Here is a 17,722-nt window from a genome sequence, read left to right on the forward strand (position 1 = left end):
ATCCACCGTACAACTACCTGCCCTCCTCCCCAAGTTCCACATCCTCCTCACCCAGAGGCCCAAGAACGAGGGGGGGGAAGGCTCCAGGCACCCAGCCACTCCACTCCAGAGGATGGCCCAAACAACAGAAGGCTGGCATTCAAACAGTTTTGATTTGTAGTGTGGCTACAATAAGCAATGTGGCTTTGTCCTTCTCTCCTCCCCCACCCCACCTGGGCTACCTTATCAGTTATCTCCCTTTTTTTTAATTAAGAAAGAAAGAATTCATGGTTTCAAAACAATAGTGACTTTATTTCCTTTGCCAGAGGGGAGGGTGGTTGGCTTACAGGGAATTAAAATCAACAAAGGGGGCAGGTTTGCATCAAGGAGAAATACACACAACTGTAACACCATAGCCTGGTCAGTTATGAAATTGGTTTTCAAAGCCTCTCTGATGTGTAGCGTGCCTACCAGTGCTCTTCTAATCGCCCTGGTGTCTGGCTGTTCAAAACTGGCAGCCAGGCAATTTCCCTCAACCTCCCACCCTGCCATAAATGTCTCCCCCTTACTCTCACAGATATTGTGGAGCACACAGCAAGCAGCAATAACAATGGGAATGTTGAGATGCGCTGAGGTCTAACCTAGTCAGCAAACAGCGCCAGTGAGCTTTTAAATGTCCAAAGACGCATTCTACTGCCATTCTGCACTTGCTCAGCCTGTAGCTGAACTGCTCCTTATTAGTGTGCAGGATGCCTGTGTATGGCTTCATCAGACATGGGAGCAAGTGGTAGGGTGGGTCTCCAAGGATAACTATTGGCATTTCAACATCCCCAACAGTAATTTTCTGTTCTGGGAAGTAAGTTCCTTCTTGCAGCTGCTCAAACAGCCCGGAGTTCCTAAAGATGTGAGCATCATGCACCTTTCTCGGCCATCCCACTTTCATGTCGGTGAAATGTCCCTTGTGATCTACCAGTGCTTGCAGCACCATTGAAAAGTATCCCTTGCGGTTTATGTACTGGTTGGCAAGGTGATCCAGAGCCAAGATAGGGATATGCGTTCCATCTATTGCCCCACTGCAATGGAAACCCACTGCAGCAAAGCCATCCACTATGACCTGCACATTTCCCAGAGTCACTACCCTTGATAGCAGAACGTCAGTGATTGCATTGGCTACTTGAATCACTGCAGTCCCCAAAGTAGATTTGCCCACTCCAAATTGATTCCCAACTGATCGGTAGCAGTCAGGCATTGCAAGCTTCCACACGGCTATCGTCACTCGCTTCTCAACTGTCAGGGCAGCTCTCATCTTGGTACTCCTGCGCTTCAGGGCAGGGGAATGCAACTCACAGAGTTCCAGGAAAGTGGCCTTACGTATGTGAAAGTTTCGCAGCCACTGGGAATCATCCCATACCTGCAAGACTATGCGGTCCCACCAGTCTGTGCTTGTTTGCTGAGCCCCAGAATCAGTGTTCCACTGTATCAACCAGCCCCACTTTTGCCATGACGTCCCAATTGCCACTTCCCATGCTTTCAGGAATGACTGTGTCCATGTCCTCCTCACAATCATCCTTGTGCTGCCGTCTCTTACCCTGGTTCTCTACATACTGCAGTATAATGCACAAGGTGTTTACAATGCTCGCAACAACAGTGGTGAGCTGAGTGGGCTTCATGCTTGCCGTGCTATTGTGTCTGCATGGGTAACCCAGGAAAAAAGGTGCAAAATGATTGTCTGCAGTTGCTTTCATGGAGGGAGAGAGGGAGGCAAGGGGGACTGACGAAATGTACTCAGAACCACCTGCGACAATGTTTTTGCCCCATCAGGCATTGGGAGCTTAACCCAGAATTCCAATAGGCAGCAGAGACTGCGGGAACTATGGGATAGCTTCCCACAATGCACTGTTCCATGAGTTGACGCTAGCCATGGTAGTGAGGATGCACTCCGCCGACTTAATACGCTTAGTGGGGACATACTCAATTGACTGTATAAAATCGATTTATAAAAATTGATTTCTATAAAATCGACCTAATTTTGTAGTGTAGACATACCCTCAGTCTTCTCTTCTCCAGACTAAACAAACCCAATATTTTCAATCTTCTTCCTTAGGTCATGTTTTGTAGTCCTTTCATCATTTTTGTTGCTCTTCTCTGGACTTTCTCCAATTTGTCCACATCTTTCCTGAAATGTGGCGTCCAGAACTGGACACAGTACTCCAGTTGAGACCTAATCAGCATGGAGAGTGAGATTTACTTCTCGTGTCTTGCTTACAATACTCCTGCTAATACATCCCAGAATGATGTTTGCTTTTTTTGCAACAGCGTTACACTGTTGACTCATATTTAGATTGTGATCCACTATGACCCCCAGATCCCTTTCCGCAGTACTCCTTCCCAGCAGTCATTTCCCATTTTGTAGGTGTGCAACTGATTGTTCCTTCCTAAGTGGAGTACTTTGCATTTGTCCTTATTGAATTTCATCCTATTTACTTTAGACCATTTCTCCAGATCATTTTGAATTTTAATCCTATTTTCCAAAGCACTTGCAATCCCTTCCAGCTTGGTATTGTCCACAAACTTTATAAGTATACTTTCTATGCCATTATCTAAATCATTGATGAAAATATTGAACAGAACCAGACACAGAACCATTCCCTGTTGGACCCCACTCGTTATGCCCTTCCAGCGTGACTGTGAACCACTGATAACTACTCTCTAGGAACGATTTTCCCACCAGTTATGCACCCACCTTATAATAGCACTATCTTTGTGCATATGCATTCTGATAACAGTCTTTAATTACACGATCATATACGTTTTCCTATAGACCCTTATCTGATTCAGTGCCGAGGATGGATACTGATCACTTAATAAGCAGTTATTCAATATTTGTTTTTCTCCTCGCTGTTCCATGTATGGCTCTAGACCTTATTTACTGCACACTCATCAAACCTGCTCAGAAAACAGAATTATTAAATTAATTAGTATTCTATGGTATTCCTAACAATAGTATGTGGTGCTTCACAAACATCAATGAATTTATCTTCACAATATCCCTGTGAGATGAAGAGGTAATATTTTTTTCATTTTACAGAGTGGGGACTGAAGCACAGAGAGATTAAGGTCAAAAGTATCCATTAACTTTAAATGCTCTATTTGAATGCGCAGGACCTGATGTTTCAGAGTACTCAGTAGTATTTAGCACCTTCTATGTTCAAAACACTGTTCCCACAGATTTCAGTTGCAATTGTAAGTCCTCAGCACTTCTGTAGATCAGACCCAGATTTCTCAATTCAGGCACCCAGAGAAACAAGAACACAAAATTAATGACCATATGTGAAAAGTCTGGTTTAAGTGACTTGCCCAGAATCACACAGGAACTCTGTGGAAGAGGCAGGATTAGAATCTAATTTGCCAGCACAGTATTCAAGTGCCTTAACTATGACAACATCCTTTCTACTTCTGCAACCTCCAGCCTGAGTCACTAAACACTTTCCAACTTTGTCAACAAAGGCAGAGGTCTACAGATGTCACCCTTCTTTACTACACAGACCTAATCCTTCCCCAGAGGAGGTCCATCCAGTGTATCATATTGCATCCACATGAAGGGAATAAATTAGAGTTGCCTGAGTGCTTGAATTTGCCAATTTATTAATGTTCTTTTAACTAGGGATGTAAATATAGTTTAAAAAGTTAACCGTTTAAACTATTAAAATTCTGTCATTTAAACAGTTTAAAGGGATTAAAGGGAGAGGGGCTGGGATTGCTCTGGCTGGCGAGGCAGGGGCTTGGGCTGGGGTCGGTTGGCCAGCTAGTGGGGCATGGCTGGGGTCCGGCCAGTGCAGCCAGGGTCTGGCGTCTGGCCAGCATAGCCAGAAATTGGCGCTGCATGGCCAGGGCCGGAGTGGCGTGGGCAGGGGCTGGGGTCCAGCCGACATGGCTGGGTTTGGCGTGGCATGGCCATGGGCTGGCTGGTGAAGCTGGGGGTTAACGGTTAATGTCAGTTAACCGGAAAGCCTAATGCTTACCGATTAACTGGTTTTACATCCCTACTTTTAACATGTTTTTTTTAATAATGCCCTAATTATTTAAAAAAAACCAAACCCTGAACCCCCCCCAAGAAATTCCATCATGTGGCATCATATTGACACCCATATAGGTCAGCAGCAGATTTGGACCACCACACAGACCTCAGCCATATGAGCTAATGGAGTAACTGATCTCAATAGTAGATCATCATCCTGTAGGTGGAAGCACTAAAAGGAGATAAGAAACACACTTTGCCAGTTGGTTTCACAGATATTTTCTGAGAACAGAAGAATATTGAAACTCAGGAATCATGGGTTCTATTACAGGTTCTGAATGGAAATGTCTTCTAGTCTGCACAGACTCACTTCTGCCTGTCCCTTTGCCTTCCCTCCCCCTGAAGCTTGACCCCTTCTGCCCTGTCCCCTCCAACCTGTCCCCATTTTCCCACCCCTGGCTTCTTATCCCTGTCCTATTCTCCTTGCCTACCCAGTCTCAGTTTCCACTTCTCATCCCATCATACTCTCCTTGCCCAGCCAGTCCCAGTTCCCCCTTCCCAGCTCCTCACCCAATGCATCTCTCCCCTAATGCCCCAGGCTCCTGAGCTCGGTCCCCTTGAACAACTAGTCCCAGTCTCCTTGCCCTACCAATCCCAAGTCTCATTCTTTGAAACAACAGAACTATTTGCGCTGACATTTTCACAAAAAAGACCATCCTGAGGCAGACACAGGTAATGGAAAATTTCAGGCCATACAGTTAAAGTTTAGTACAGTCATAAGGAACTGAAAACTGTGTTATATAATAGGAAGTGTGGGGAATCCTTAATAATAGGCTATGACACCAGCCCTGTCTGAAATAAGCAAAATAGAGACAATAGGAAGTATTTCAGAAGAATTTAATAGCATACTTAATGCTAATTTATACAGTAACAATTAGAATCTAGAATGGTGTTCTTTTTCTGGAAAGCTTCTGCCTTTTGTTTGCATTGTGTAGAAGGATAAAAAATATGCCTGCCGAACACTTTGTAACACTTGTAATTGAAGCCTTTCCTCTTGCAGGAGACATTATTATTTTTGCAGTTGGGGTGGGGGATGTTGGCCACGTGTTTGCATATTTTTTTTTATAATTCATTACACATAGCTCTAATGTAAGATATAAAAACAGGAAAATGTTCCTAAATTGGTACTATAATGCAAATACCCTTGAACAGAAATACTGAACATGAGGGGACAAACTTTGTGTGTTACAAATAGCATCACATTCACATACAAAATTTATTTTATTTTAATGGAAATTGTGTGCCACCTAGATATCAAGTATTTTAAAAAATCATTATTAACTCTAAGCCTAACATTCAAGAACTGCTTTTTGTAAATGGCATTGCATTTTTCACTCTGACATCTTAGAATTCGTTCTTACAATTCGTCTTTACGTCCCAGTGAATCCTTTGAATTAAATGTTAGTCCAGGGTACAAATTATTTATAAAGCCAGCACATGGTACCTTCCCATATTACAGCAACTGTTCTGCATTTCAGTGCTGCTTCTCAACTTTGCCTTATAGTTACAAGTGGAAAAATGTGAACATAATATTGGAACTAAACAAAATACAGAGGAATTCAAAAATTTCATACTCACCCACAATGCTTCATATGGGGTGGTTTATCCATCCTCACTGCCAGTTTAATCTTCAAGTCAGAGTCCTGGCTGTTTTTGGGGACTATCATTTTATGCAACTCAGGTGACTTTGAGCTATTGGATGTTGGATATAATATAACCTGTAAAATATAAAATAAGAACTTTTTTATTGTACTGACTCAAAAATCTTACCAGAATCTACTTGGTGACTTGTGACTGATTGAGAGCTTCATTGTGTCTTTTCCAATATGGGTTGTCAGAGTCAAGACATGGCTAATAAACCATTTTATTCCATCTCCTCACAACAGATGTGTTTTCAAAGTGGATTCATTTATTTTCTGACAAATGGGTGTTTTTATATCATCAGATAACATGTTTTCCTCCTATGTTACTTCATTCCAAATTAATAGCTCAACAAGCACCAGCAGAACTGACAGTTGAGAGATGCTCATGTACAATTAAGCAGGCACCTAGACACTTTCATCATTCAATACTCCACAGGGAATATGTCTACTGAAACAATGTGCTATGGTATTATACAATAGATAGCATTCTCCAGCAATGAAATTAATTACTTGAGAGAACACAAGAGTAATACACTGTTTCTTACCATCTTCATTATTCAGTCAGTGGTAATAATGAAAATCAATTACAGTAACATCACAGAAATTAGAGATGGAAGAGATCGATTAGGTCTAGCCTCTTGCTACAAGTGCAGTAGGCTACAGTTATTTCTCTAGCACTCTATCCAACCCACGTAATCTATTCACAATACCATATTGATATATCTACAATAATGGCAAGTTATATACAACTGGAAAAAATAAATCTTTATTTCAAATTAAACAGAAGCTTGGATTCAAACTGTTAAAAAAAATCCTTCATTTATTACTAATCACAATTAAGCAGTCTCCATGTAGTACCTGAATAACATTAGATAACCATAGCCTCCTCCATTCTCATTGTGGCCACAGCCCTTAAACAGGATTATACTTCAAAATCGCATGTCTCTTGGGGCCTCATGACAAGTCAGTGTGTTCAGACTATTACCACCAAGAAATGAAATATTTCAAACTAAAGCACAACCCTGTAAAATAACAATCCACTTCTTCTGTGTCACTGTTCTACAAGATTCACTAGAAAAGGTTATCTAAAACAACTGGTTTCATAACTATATCTATATATCTCCTCTGTGTAATATGGGAAAGTTAAAATGAGAACTTGAGTACAAGTTGCCAAGAAAAAGGTAAATGTAAAGAATACCTTCGCGGCTAAGACCATTACAATAGTACTAATTGTACTAATGCAGCCGATGAAGTGAGCTGTAGCTCACGAAAGCTTATGCTCAAATAAATTTGTTAGTCTCTAAGGTGCCACAAGTACTACTTTCCTTTTTGCAAATACAGACTAACACGGCTGCTACTCTGAAACCTACAATAGTACTGTATCTGAGGCCTAAATCTCTGGGATGTTGAATGCCCCCAGTTTACAGCATTTTATCTTAGTACTTTGCAGGATCAGGATCATGAGTTCTGGTAGTCCCAGACTCGAAGGAAAAAATTGGAAAAAAAACCCTTTCCCTTGGTCGGTCTGACTGTTGTTCTCCGTAGAGAGGAGGAGACACATACCAGCAATGTTATAAGAAGCTTTAAACCAGGTATGGAAAATCATCAGATCATACCTAGAACTACTTCTTAGAACCCCAGATATGTAAGTAAATCAGGGAATTGTAGGAAGGACATGATTAGAGTTATTTCTTTTATTTTTTATTGGCTTGTGGACTCCTCTGTGCTAACCTCCAAATGCTTTTGTTTTGCTTGTAAGCTGGACCTCAAGAAAACCATTCTTGATGCTTAATTATTGTATTTGCTCTTTTTAATTCTAGCAATAGCCTAAGTTCCAGATGTATTTTCTTTCTTTTTGTTTTTAATAAAATTTAACTTCTTTAAGAACAGGATTGGGGTTTTTTGTGTGTGTCAAGAGGTTTGTGCGTATGTTGTTTAATCAGCTGATGGCAACTGCTGATTTACTTTGTTTTTTTTTCTCAGCTCTTCTCCAGTGGGAGGGGTGGTGGTGAAAGGGCTTGAGGGTATCCCACAGCAAGGAATTCCTAAGTGCTCCTTCCTGGGTTCTCAAAACGGGGGGGGGGTGGGGTTTGCACTTGGGAGGTGGGAGCATCTACCCATTCAAGGTCAGAGAGAAGCTGTGACCTTCGGAGTTTAATACTAGCCTGGAGTGTGCAGTATTAATTTTTATAATCCTTTTAAGCCCCCACCTTCTGCATTCAAAAGTGCCAGAGTGGGGAATCAGCCTTGACACCTACTCTAAAAAATCTCCAATGATGGAAATTCCACAACCTCCCTAGGCAATTTATTCCAGTGCTTAACCACCCAGAGAGTTAGGATTTTTTCCTGATGTCCAACCTAAACCACCCTTGCTGCAATTTAAGCCCATTGCTTCTTGTCCTAACGTCAGAGGTTAAGGAGAACAATTTTTCTCCCCCCTCCTTGTAACAACCTTTTATGTACTTGAAAACTGTTATATCCCCCTCACTCTTCTCTTCTCCAGACTAAACAAACAAATTTTTTCAATCTTCTCTCATAGGTCATGTTTTCTAAACCTTTCATCATTTTTGTTGCGCTCTTTAGATTTTTCCAATTTGTCCACATCTTTTCTGAAATGTGGCACCCAGAACTGCACACAATACTCCATTTGAGACCTAATCACTGCGGAGTAGAACAGAAGAATTTCTTTGTGCATCTTACTTAAAACACTCATGCTAATACATCCCAGAATGTTCGCTTTTTTTGCAACAATGTTACACTGTTGACTCATATTTAGCTTCTGATCCACTATGACCCCCAGATCCCTTTCCACAGTGCTCCTTCCCAGGCAGTCATTTTCCATTTTGTATGTGTGCAACTGATTGTCCCTTCCTACATTGAGTACTTTGCATTTGTCCTTATTGAATTTCATCCTATAAACTTCAGACCATTTCTCCAATTTGTCTGATCATTTTGAATTTTAATCCTATCCACCAAAGCACTTGCAACTCCTCCCAGCTTGGTATCGTCCGCAAACTTTATAAGTGTACTGTCCATGCCATTATCTAAATCACTGATGAAGAAACTGAACAGAACTGAACCCAGAACTCATCCTGCAGGACCCCACTTGATATGCCCTTACAGCTTGACTGTGAACGACTGATAACTACTCTCTGGGAACAGTTTTCCAACCAGTTATGCACCCACCTTATAGTAGCTCCATCAGATTCAAATGTATTTCCCCAGTTTGTTTATGAGAAGGGTCATGCGAGACAGTATCAAAAGCTTTACTAAAGTCAAGATATACCACAGCTACCACTTTCCCCCCCATCCACATGGGTTGTTACCCTATCAGAGAAAGCTATTAGGTTGGTTTGACACAAGTTGTTCTTGACAAATCCATGCTGACCGTTAGTTAACACTTTATTATCTTCTAAGTGTTTGCAAATTGATTACTTAATTATTTGCTCCATCATCTTTCTGGGTATTGAAGTTAAAACTGACTGGTCTGTAATTCCCTGGGTTGTCCTTACTCCCCTTTTTATAGATTGACACTATATTTGTCCATTTCCAGTCCTCTGGAATCTCACTGTATTCCATGACTATTTGAAGAGAATTGTTCGTGGCTTAGATATCTCTTCAGTCAGCTCCTTGAGTATTCTAGGCATTTGCGCCGACTCCGTGGGTCCTCCAAGGCTGGAACATCAATGGGGAAAATATGCTCCCCATCAGCTCCCCCCCATCTCCACAGCACCTCCTTCCTGCCGGCAGGCCCTGCAGATCAGTGCCTCCCCTTCCCTCCCTGTACCTCGCATCTGCTGCAATCAGCTGTTTTGTGGCATGCATGAGGCTGGAAGGGAGGGGGGAGGAGCAAGGATGTGGCACACTCGGGAGGGGCGGAACTGGGTGGGATAAGGCGAGATGGGGGTGGAGCAGGGGTGGGAAGAGGCAGGGCAGCAGTGGAGTGTGGGCTGGAAAAGGTGGAGTGGTGGGATTTTGGGGGAAGGGATGGAGTGGACCATTAGACAAATGACCAGGGAGGAGTATAAAAATGAAGGAATGAAATCAGAAAGGCCAAATAAAATTTGGAGTTGCAGCTAGCAAGGGATGTTAAGAGTAACAAGAAAAGTTTCTTCAGGTATGTTAGCAATAAGAAGGTGGTCAAGGAAAGTGTGGGCCCCTTAGTGAATGTGGGAGGCAACCTACTGACACAGGATGTGGAAAAAGCTAATGTACTCAATGCTTTTTTTGCCTCTGTCTTCACGAAGAAGGTTAGCTCCCAGACTACTGCACTGGGCAGCACAGTATGGGGACCAGCCCTCTGTGGAGAAAGCAGTGGTTCAGGACTATTTAGAAAAACTGGACGAGCACAAGTCCATTGGACCAGATGCACAGTATCCAAGGGTGCTAAAGGAGTTGGCGGATGTGATTGCAGAGCCATTGGCCATTATCTTTGAAAACTCATGGCGATCGGGGGAGGTCCCAGATGACTGGAAAAAGGCTAATGTGGTACCCATCTTTAAAAACGGGAAGGAGGAGGAACTGAGGATCTACAGGACAGTCAGCCTTACCTCAGTCCCTGGAAAAATCATGGAGCAGGTCCTCAAGGAATCACTTTTGAAGCACTTAGAGGAGAGGAAAGTGATCAGGAACAGTCAGCATGGATTCACCAAGGCAAGTCATGCCTGACTAACCTAATTGCCTTCTGAGACACGATAATTGGCTCTATGGATGAGGGATCGCAGTGGACGTGTTATTCCTTGACTTTAGCAAAGCTTTTGATATGGTCTCCCACAGTATTCTTGCCAGCTAGTTAAAGTATGTGCTGGATGAATGGACTATAAGGTGGATAGAAAGCTGGCTAGATCATCAGGCTCAAAGGGTAGTGATCAATGGCTTCATGTCTAGTTGGCAGCTGGTATTAAGCGGAGTGCCCCAAGGGTCAGTCCTGGGGCCGGTTTTATTCAATATCTTCATTAATGATCTGGAGGATGGCGTCGATTGCACTCTCAACAAGTTTGCAGATGACACTAAACTGGGAGAAGTGGTAGATATGCTGGAAGGTAGGGATAGGATACAGAGGGACCTAGACAAATTAGAGGATAGGGCCAAAAGAAATCTGACAAGGTTCAACAAGGATAAGTGCAGAGTCCTGAACTTAGGACGGAAGAATCCCATGTACTGCTAAAGACTAGGGACCGAGTGGCTAGGCAGCAGTTCTGCAGAAAAGGATCTAGGGGTTACAGTGGACGAGAAGCTGGATATGAGTCAACAGTGTGCCCTTGTTGCCAAGAAGGCTAACGGCCTTTTGGGCTGTATAAGTAGGAACACGGCCAGCAGATCGAGGGACGTGATCATTCCCCTCTATTCGGCATTGGTGAGGCCTCATCTGGAGTACTGTCTCCAATTTTTGACCCCACACTACAAGAAGGATGTGGAAAAATTGGAAAGAGTCCAGTGGAGGGCAACAAAAATGATTAGGGGGCTGGAGCACATGATTTCTGAAGAGAGGTTGAGGGGATTGGGATTATTTAGTCTGCAGAAGAGAAGAATGAGGGGGGATTTGGAAGAGAATGAGGGGGGATTTGGAAGAGAAGATTGAAGGTCTGGAGCAACAGGTAACGACCCTGCGTTGTATACAAGAGACTGAGGATTTTCTGGACCACACTCAGGATAGGCTTCTAGGGGCACAAAACTCTAAAGATATAGAGCAGGTTGCACAGAGGAGCCAAGAGGCCAGTGAAGAAGCTTGGCAACATGTGACCTCCAGAAGAGGTAAGCGGAATGTCCGGGTTCCAGTAACACAGACACAGGTAACTAACCGCTTTCATGTTCTCTCCACAGGTACCATTGCGGAGAGTGGACCAGATGATAGGTCTGGGGGGAGAAAGCAGAAGGAGACTCCGCTGGTTGGGAGGCATGAGATGCGATGTCCTGAGGTTGGGGGTTCCACGACCACCACTCCCAAGAGGAGAAGGCGGGTGGTGGTGGTCGGGGACTCTCTCCTCCGGGGGACTGAGTCATCTATCTGCCGCCCTGACCGGGAAAACCGAGAAGTCTGCTGCTTGCCAGGGGCTAAGATTCGTGATGTGACGGAGAGACTGCCGAGACTCATCAAGCCCTCGGATCGCTACCCCTTCCTGCTTCTCCACGTGGGCACCAATGATACTGCCAAGAATGACCTTGAGCGGATCACTGCGGACTACGTGGCTCTGGGAAGAAGGATAAAGGAGTTGGAGGCGCAAGTGGTGTTCTCGTCCATCCTCCCCGTGGAAGGAAAAGGCCTGGGTAGGGACCGTCGAATCGTGGAGGTCAACGAATGGCTACGCAGGTGGTGTCGGAGAGAAGGCTTTGGATTCTTTGACCATGGGATGGTGTTCCATGAAGGAGGAGTGCTGGGCAGAGACGGGCTCCATCTTACGAAGAGAGGGAAGAACATCTTTGCCAGCAGGCTGGCTAACCTAGTGAGGAGGGCTTTAAACTAGGTTCACCGGGGGAGGAGACCAAAGCCCTGAGGTAAGTGGGAAAGCGGGATACCGGGAGGAAGCACAGGCAGGAAGGTCTGTGAGGGGAGGGCTCCTGCCTCATACTGGGAATGAGGGGCGATCAACAGGTTATCTCAAGTGCTTATATACAAATGCACAAAGCCTTGGAAACAAGCAGGGAGAACTGGAGGTCCTGGTGATGTCAAGGAATTATGACGTGATTGGAATAACAGAGACTTGGTGGGATAACTCACATGACTGGAGTACAGTCATGGATGGTTATAAACTGTTCAGGAAGGACAGGCAGGGCAGAAAAGGTGGGGGAGTAGCACTGTATGTAAGGGAGCAGTATGACTGCTCAGAGCTCCGGTACGAAACTGTGGAAAAACCTGAGTGTCTCTGGATTAAGTTTAGAAGTGTGTGCAACAAGAGTGATGTCATGGTGGGAGTCTGCTATAGACCACCGGACCAGGGGGATGAGGTGGATGAGGCTTTCTTCCGGCAACTCACGGAAGCTACTAGATCGCATGCCCTGATTCTCATGGGTGACTTTAATTTTCCTGATATCTGCTGGGAGAGCAATACAGCGGTGCATAGACAATCCAGGAAGTTTTTGGAAAGCGTAGGGGACAATTTCCTGGTGCAAGTGCTAGGGGAGCCAACTAGGGGGAGCGCTTTTCTTGACCTGCTGCTCACAAACCGGGTAGAATTAGTGGGGGAAGCAAAAGTGGATGGGAATCTGGGAGGCAGTGACCATGAGTTGGTTGAGTTCAGGATCCTGACGCAGGGAAGAAAGGTAAGCAGCAGGATACGGACCCTGGACTTCAGGAAAGCAGACTTTGACTCCCTCAGGGAACAGATGGCCAGGATCCCCTGGGGGACTAACATGAAAGGGAAGGGAGTCCAGGAGAGCTGGCTGTATTTCAAGGAATCCCTGTTGAGGTTACAGGGACAAACCATCCCGATGAGTCGAAAGAATAGTAAATATGGCAGGCGACCAGCTTGGCTTAATGGTGAAATCCTAGCGGATCTTAAACATAAAAAAGAAGCTTACAAGAAGTGGAAGGTTGGACATATGACCAGGGAAGAGTATAAAAATATTGCTCGGGCATGTAGGAAAGATATCAGGAGGGCCAAATCGCACCTGGAGCTGCAGCTAGCAAGAGATGTCAAGAGTAACAAGAAGGGTTTCTTCAGGTATGTTGGCAACAAGAAGAAAGCCAAGGAAAGTGTGGGCCCCTTACTGAATGAGGGAGGCAAGCTAGTGACAGAGGATGTGGAAAAAGCTAATGTACTCAATGCTTTTTTTGCCTCTGTTTTCACTAACAAGGTCAGCTCCCAGACTGCTGTGCTGGGCATCACAAAATGGGGAAGAGATGGCCAGCCCTCTGTAGAGATAGAGGTGGTTAGGGACTATTTAGAAAAGCTGGACGTGCACAAGTCCATGGGGCCGGACGAATTGCATCCGAGAGTGCTGAGGGAATTGGCGGCTGTGATTGCAGAGCCCTTGGCCATTATCTTTGAAAACTCGTGGCGAACGGGGGAAGTCCCGGATGACTGGAAAAAGGCTAATGTAGTGCCCATCTTTAAAAAAGGGAAGAAGGAGGATCCTGGGAACTACAGGCCGGTCAGCCTCACCTCAGTCCCTGGAAAAATCATGGAGCAGGTCCTCAAAGAATCAATCCTGAAGCACTTAGAGGAGAGGAAAGTGATCAGGAACAGTCAGCATGGATTCACCAAGGGAAGGTCATGCCTGACTAATCTAATCGCCTTTTATGATGAGATTACTGGTTCTGTGGATGAAGGGAAAGCAGTGGATGTATTGTTTCTTGACTTTAGCAAAGCTTTTGACACGGTCTCCCACAGCATTCTTGTCAGCAAGTTAAGGAAGTATGGGCTGGATGAATGCACTATAAGGTGGGTAGAAAGCTGGCTAGATTGTCGGGCTCAACGGGTAGTGATCAATGGCTCCATGTCTAGTTGGCAGCCGGTGTCAAGTGGAGTGCCCCAGGGGTCGGTCCTGGGGCCCGTTTTGTTCAATATCTTCATAAATGATCTGGAGGATGGTGTGGATTGCACTCTCAGCAAATTTGCGGATGATACTAAACTGGGAGGAGTGGTAGATACGCTGGAGGGGAGGGATAGGATACAGAAGGACCTAGACAAATTGGAAGATTGGGCCAAAAGAAATCTAATGAGGTTCAATAAGGATAAGTGCAGGGTCCTGCACTTAGGATGGAAGAATCCAATGCACCGCTACAGACTAGGGACCGAATGGCTCGGCAGCAGTTCTGCGGAAAAGGACCTAGGGGTGACAGTGGACGAGAAGCTGGATATGAGTCAGCAGTGTGCCCTTGTTGCCAAGAAGGCCAATGGCATTTTGGGATGTATAAGTAGGGGCATAGCGAGCAGATCGAGGGACGTGATCGTTCCCCTCTATTCGACACTGGTGAGGCCTCATCTGGAGTACTGTGTCCAGTTTTGGGCCCCACACTACAAGAAGGATGTGGATAAATTGGAAAGAGTACAGCGAAGGGCAACAAAAATGATTAGGGGTCTAGAGCACATGACTTATGAGGAGAGGCTGAGGGAGCTGGGATTGTTTAGTCTGCAGAAGAGAAGAATGAGGGGGGATTTGATAGCTGCTTTCAACTACCTGAAAGGGGGTTTCAAAGAGGATGGCTCTAGACTGTTCTCAATGGTAGCAGATGACAGAACGAGGAGTAATGGTCTCAAGTTGCAATGGGGGAGGTTTAGATTGGATATTAGGAAAAACTTTTTCACTAAGAGGGTGGTGAAACACTGGAATGCGTTACCTAGGGAGGTGGTAGAATCTCCTTCCTTAGAGGTTTTTAAGGTCAGGCTTGACAAAGCCCTGGCTAGGATGATTTAACTGGGACTTGGTCCTGCTTTGAGCAGGGGGTTGGACTAGATGACCTTCTGGGGTCCCTTCCAACCCTGATATTCTATGATTCTATGATTTGATAGCTGCTTTCAACTACCTGAAAGGGGGTTCCAAAGAGGATGGATCTAGACTATTCTCAGTGGTACCAGATGACGGAACAAGGAGTAATGGTCTCAAATTGCAGTGGGGGAGGTTTAGGTTGGATATTAGGAAAAACTTTTTCCCTAGGAGGGTGGTGAAGCACTGGAATGGGTTACCTAGGGAGGTGGAGGAATCTCCTTCCTTAGAGGTTTTTAAGGTTAAGCTTGACAAAGCCCTGGCTGGGATGATTTAGTTGGGGATTGGTCCTGCTTTGAGCAGGGGGCTGGACTATATGACCTCCTGAGGTCCCTTCCAACCCTGATATTCTATGATTCTAGTCTACGATTCTGTGAATGGGGCAGGGCCTAGGGCGGAGATGGGTTGAGCACCCCCCGGCACTTTTGAAAGTTGGCACCTGTGCTTCTAGAATGCATTTCATCAGGCCCTGGTGAACTGAAGACATCTAACTTGTCTAAATAATTTTTAACTTGCACTTTCCCTATTTTAGCTTCTGAGTCCACCTCATTTTCATTGGCATTCATTAAGTTAGATGCCCAATGGCTACTAAAATTTTTGGTGAAAACTGAAACATGAACCTCGTTTAGCACTTCTGCTATTTCTACATTTTCTGTTATATCCCCCCCTCATTGAGTAATGGTCCCACCCGGTCTTTGGTGTTCCTCTTACTTCTAATATATTTGTAGAATGTTTTCTTGTATCCCATTGTGTGTCTAGCTAGTTTAGTCTCATTTTGTGCCTTGGCCTTTCTAATTTTGTCCCTACATGCTTTGTTGTTTGTTTATATTCATCCTTTGAAATTTGACCTAGTTTCCACTTTTTGTAGGACTCTTTTTTGAGTTTCAGATCATTGAAGATCTCCTGGTTAAGCCATGGTGGTCTCTTGCCCTACTTCCTATCTTTCCTATCCTGTGGGATAGTTTGCTCTTGTGCCCTTAATAATATCTCTTTGAAAAAATGCCAACTCTCTTTTTCCATTTGACTTGCTTCCTATAGGATCTTACCTACCAACTCTCCAAGTTTGCTGAAGTCTGCCTCCTTGAAATCCATTATCTTTATTGTGCTGATTTCCCTCCTACCATTCCTTAAAATCATGAACTCTTATAATTTCATGATCACTTTCACCCAAGCTGCTTTCCACTTTCAAATTCTTAACCAGTTCTTCCCTATTTCTCAACTGTTTTAGTGAAAGAGAAAAAAATCAAGATATATCATCATATAACATCTATGAAATGTGCACATTTCGTAATAAACTAGAAGTAGTGACTTGCTTTGGGGTGTCAAGTAGATTTAGTTCCCTTTAAAGAGCTAGTAAGCTGACTGTATATCTCAGTTTTAGTTCTTAAGACAGATGCTTCTACTGTTCAAAAATGAATATTATGTTTCGGAATGGGGCCCCTAAGGAAGCAAAATTATTTCCATTTAATATAAAAATCATCTTCTAAATACATATCCAAAGTCCAAAATCTTTTAATGTAACCCTAAATTGCAATGCACGTGTGTCTGAAATAAAAAAAATAACGTTAATTCAAAACAAACCACACTGAATATTAAGCAAAGTATCTGTGTTCAGGCTTAAGTTTATTACATTCTAACAATTTTAAATCTCTCATTGTGCTTACTAACAGAATTCCAAGAAAGGTAATTCTTGATTGTTTTCCCCCTTCCATGAATATAGAAGCCTTTGCGTTCCATTGCATAGGAAATGGTTTCTAGTTGTTTTTCCCTTTTAAGCAGAAACTATGTAAATAACGTTATTACTCCTTCCTTGCATTTAATGATTTCATATATATCTAGGCATTCATGCCAAACAGTAGATAATAGTCTAATTTTTTTCCTCTTTTACAGGCAGTAGTTACTACTGTCATGAAACAGATTAACAGACCTAATGAGTTGCAAGCAACATTTCTCTCTCTCCAAGGTTTTTATTTATTTTTTTAAAGTTGATGTAAACACAAATAGACAAGTGTGTCATTAATTCATAATTTTTGTACTGGTAGTTTCTGTCTGTATTTTAAAAAGGATAACAGAATTTTCTTCCCATATTTTCTTTTTGGCACAAGTTCTGGTGTATCAAGTGTGCATAGAAGATCTATTTGCATTTACCCCCCCCAATAAAACTTTGTTAACTTTAAGTACCGATTGCTGAGAGGCAAGTCTTATACAAATTGAATTCCAAGAATGTTAGTGATAATGTTTAAAATTTTTCTAGCACTTTATGTGTACAAAGCATGTATGGATATTAGCTAATTAATTATCAAGATAGGTGAGGTAGTTGGATAAGTATTAACCCCTATGTGTCCAATTATCACATTGCATACATTGTCGTAGCACTGTGGAAGTCAATGGAGCCACACTGATTTACACCAGCTGAGGATCTGGCTCAGTGTATTACAGATAAAGAAACAGAGATGGGAAGGCAAAGCAATGTGCCCAAGGTCACACAGTAAGTCAGTGGCAGAGCTGTTATTAGAATTCTGGACCTCCTGACTCTATGCTCATTCTTCCAAATCACAATGCTTCAACAAGGAGGTTAGAGGGAGGTAAAAATAAA

The 17,722-nt window shown here is 43.6% G+C and overlaps 1 protein-coding gene across 26 annotated transcripts in view; it reads right to left on the minus strand.

The window, feature by feature from the left end:
- Positions 1 to 17,722, minus strand: part of CADPS2 (calcium dependent secretion activator 2) — a 592,957-nt gene that overhangs the window by 266,706 nt on the left and 308,529 nt on the right. For all 26 annotated transcript variants that reach the window (XM_038405345.2, XM_038405323.2, XM_038405244.2 and 23 more), the window contains exon 8: positions 5,636 to 5,775. In XM_038405345.2, the coding sequence (XP_038261273.1) occupies positions 5,636 to 5,775 (140 nt within the window). The remainder of the gene's footprint in view (positions 1 to 5,635; positions 5,776 to 17,722) is intronic.

This window comes from Dermochelys coriacea, chromosome 1 (genome assembly GCF_009764565.3).
Source record: "Dermochelys coriacea isolate rDerCor1 chromosome 1, rDerCor1.pri.v4, whole genome shotgun sequence".
Taxonomy (NCBI): Eukaryota; Metazoa; Chordata; order Testudines; family Dermochelyidae; genus Dermochelys; species Dermochelys coriacea.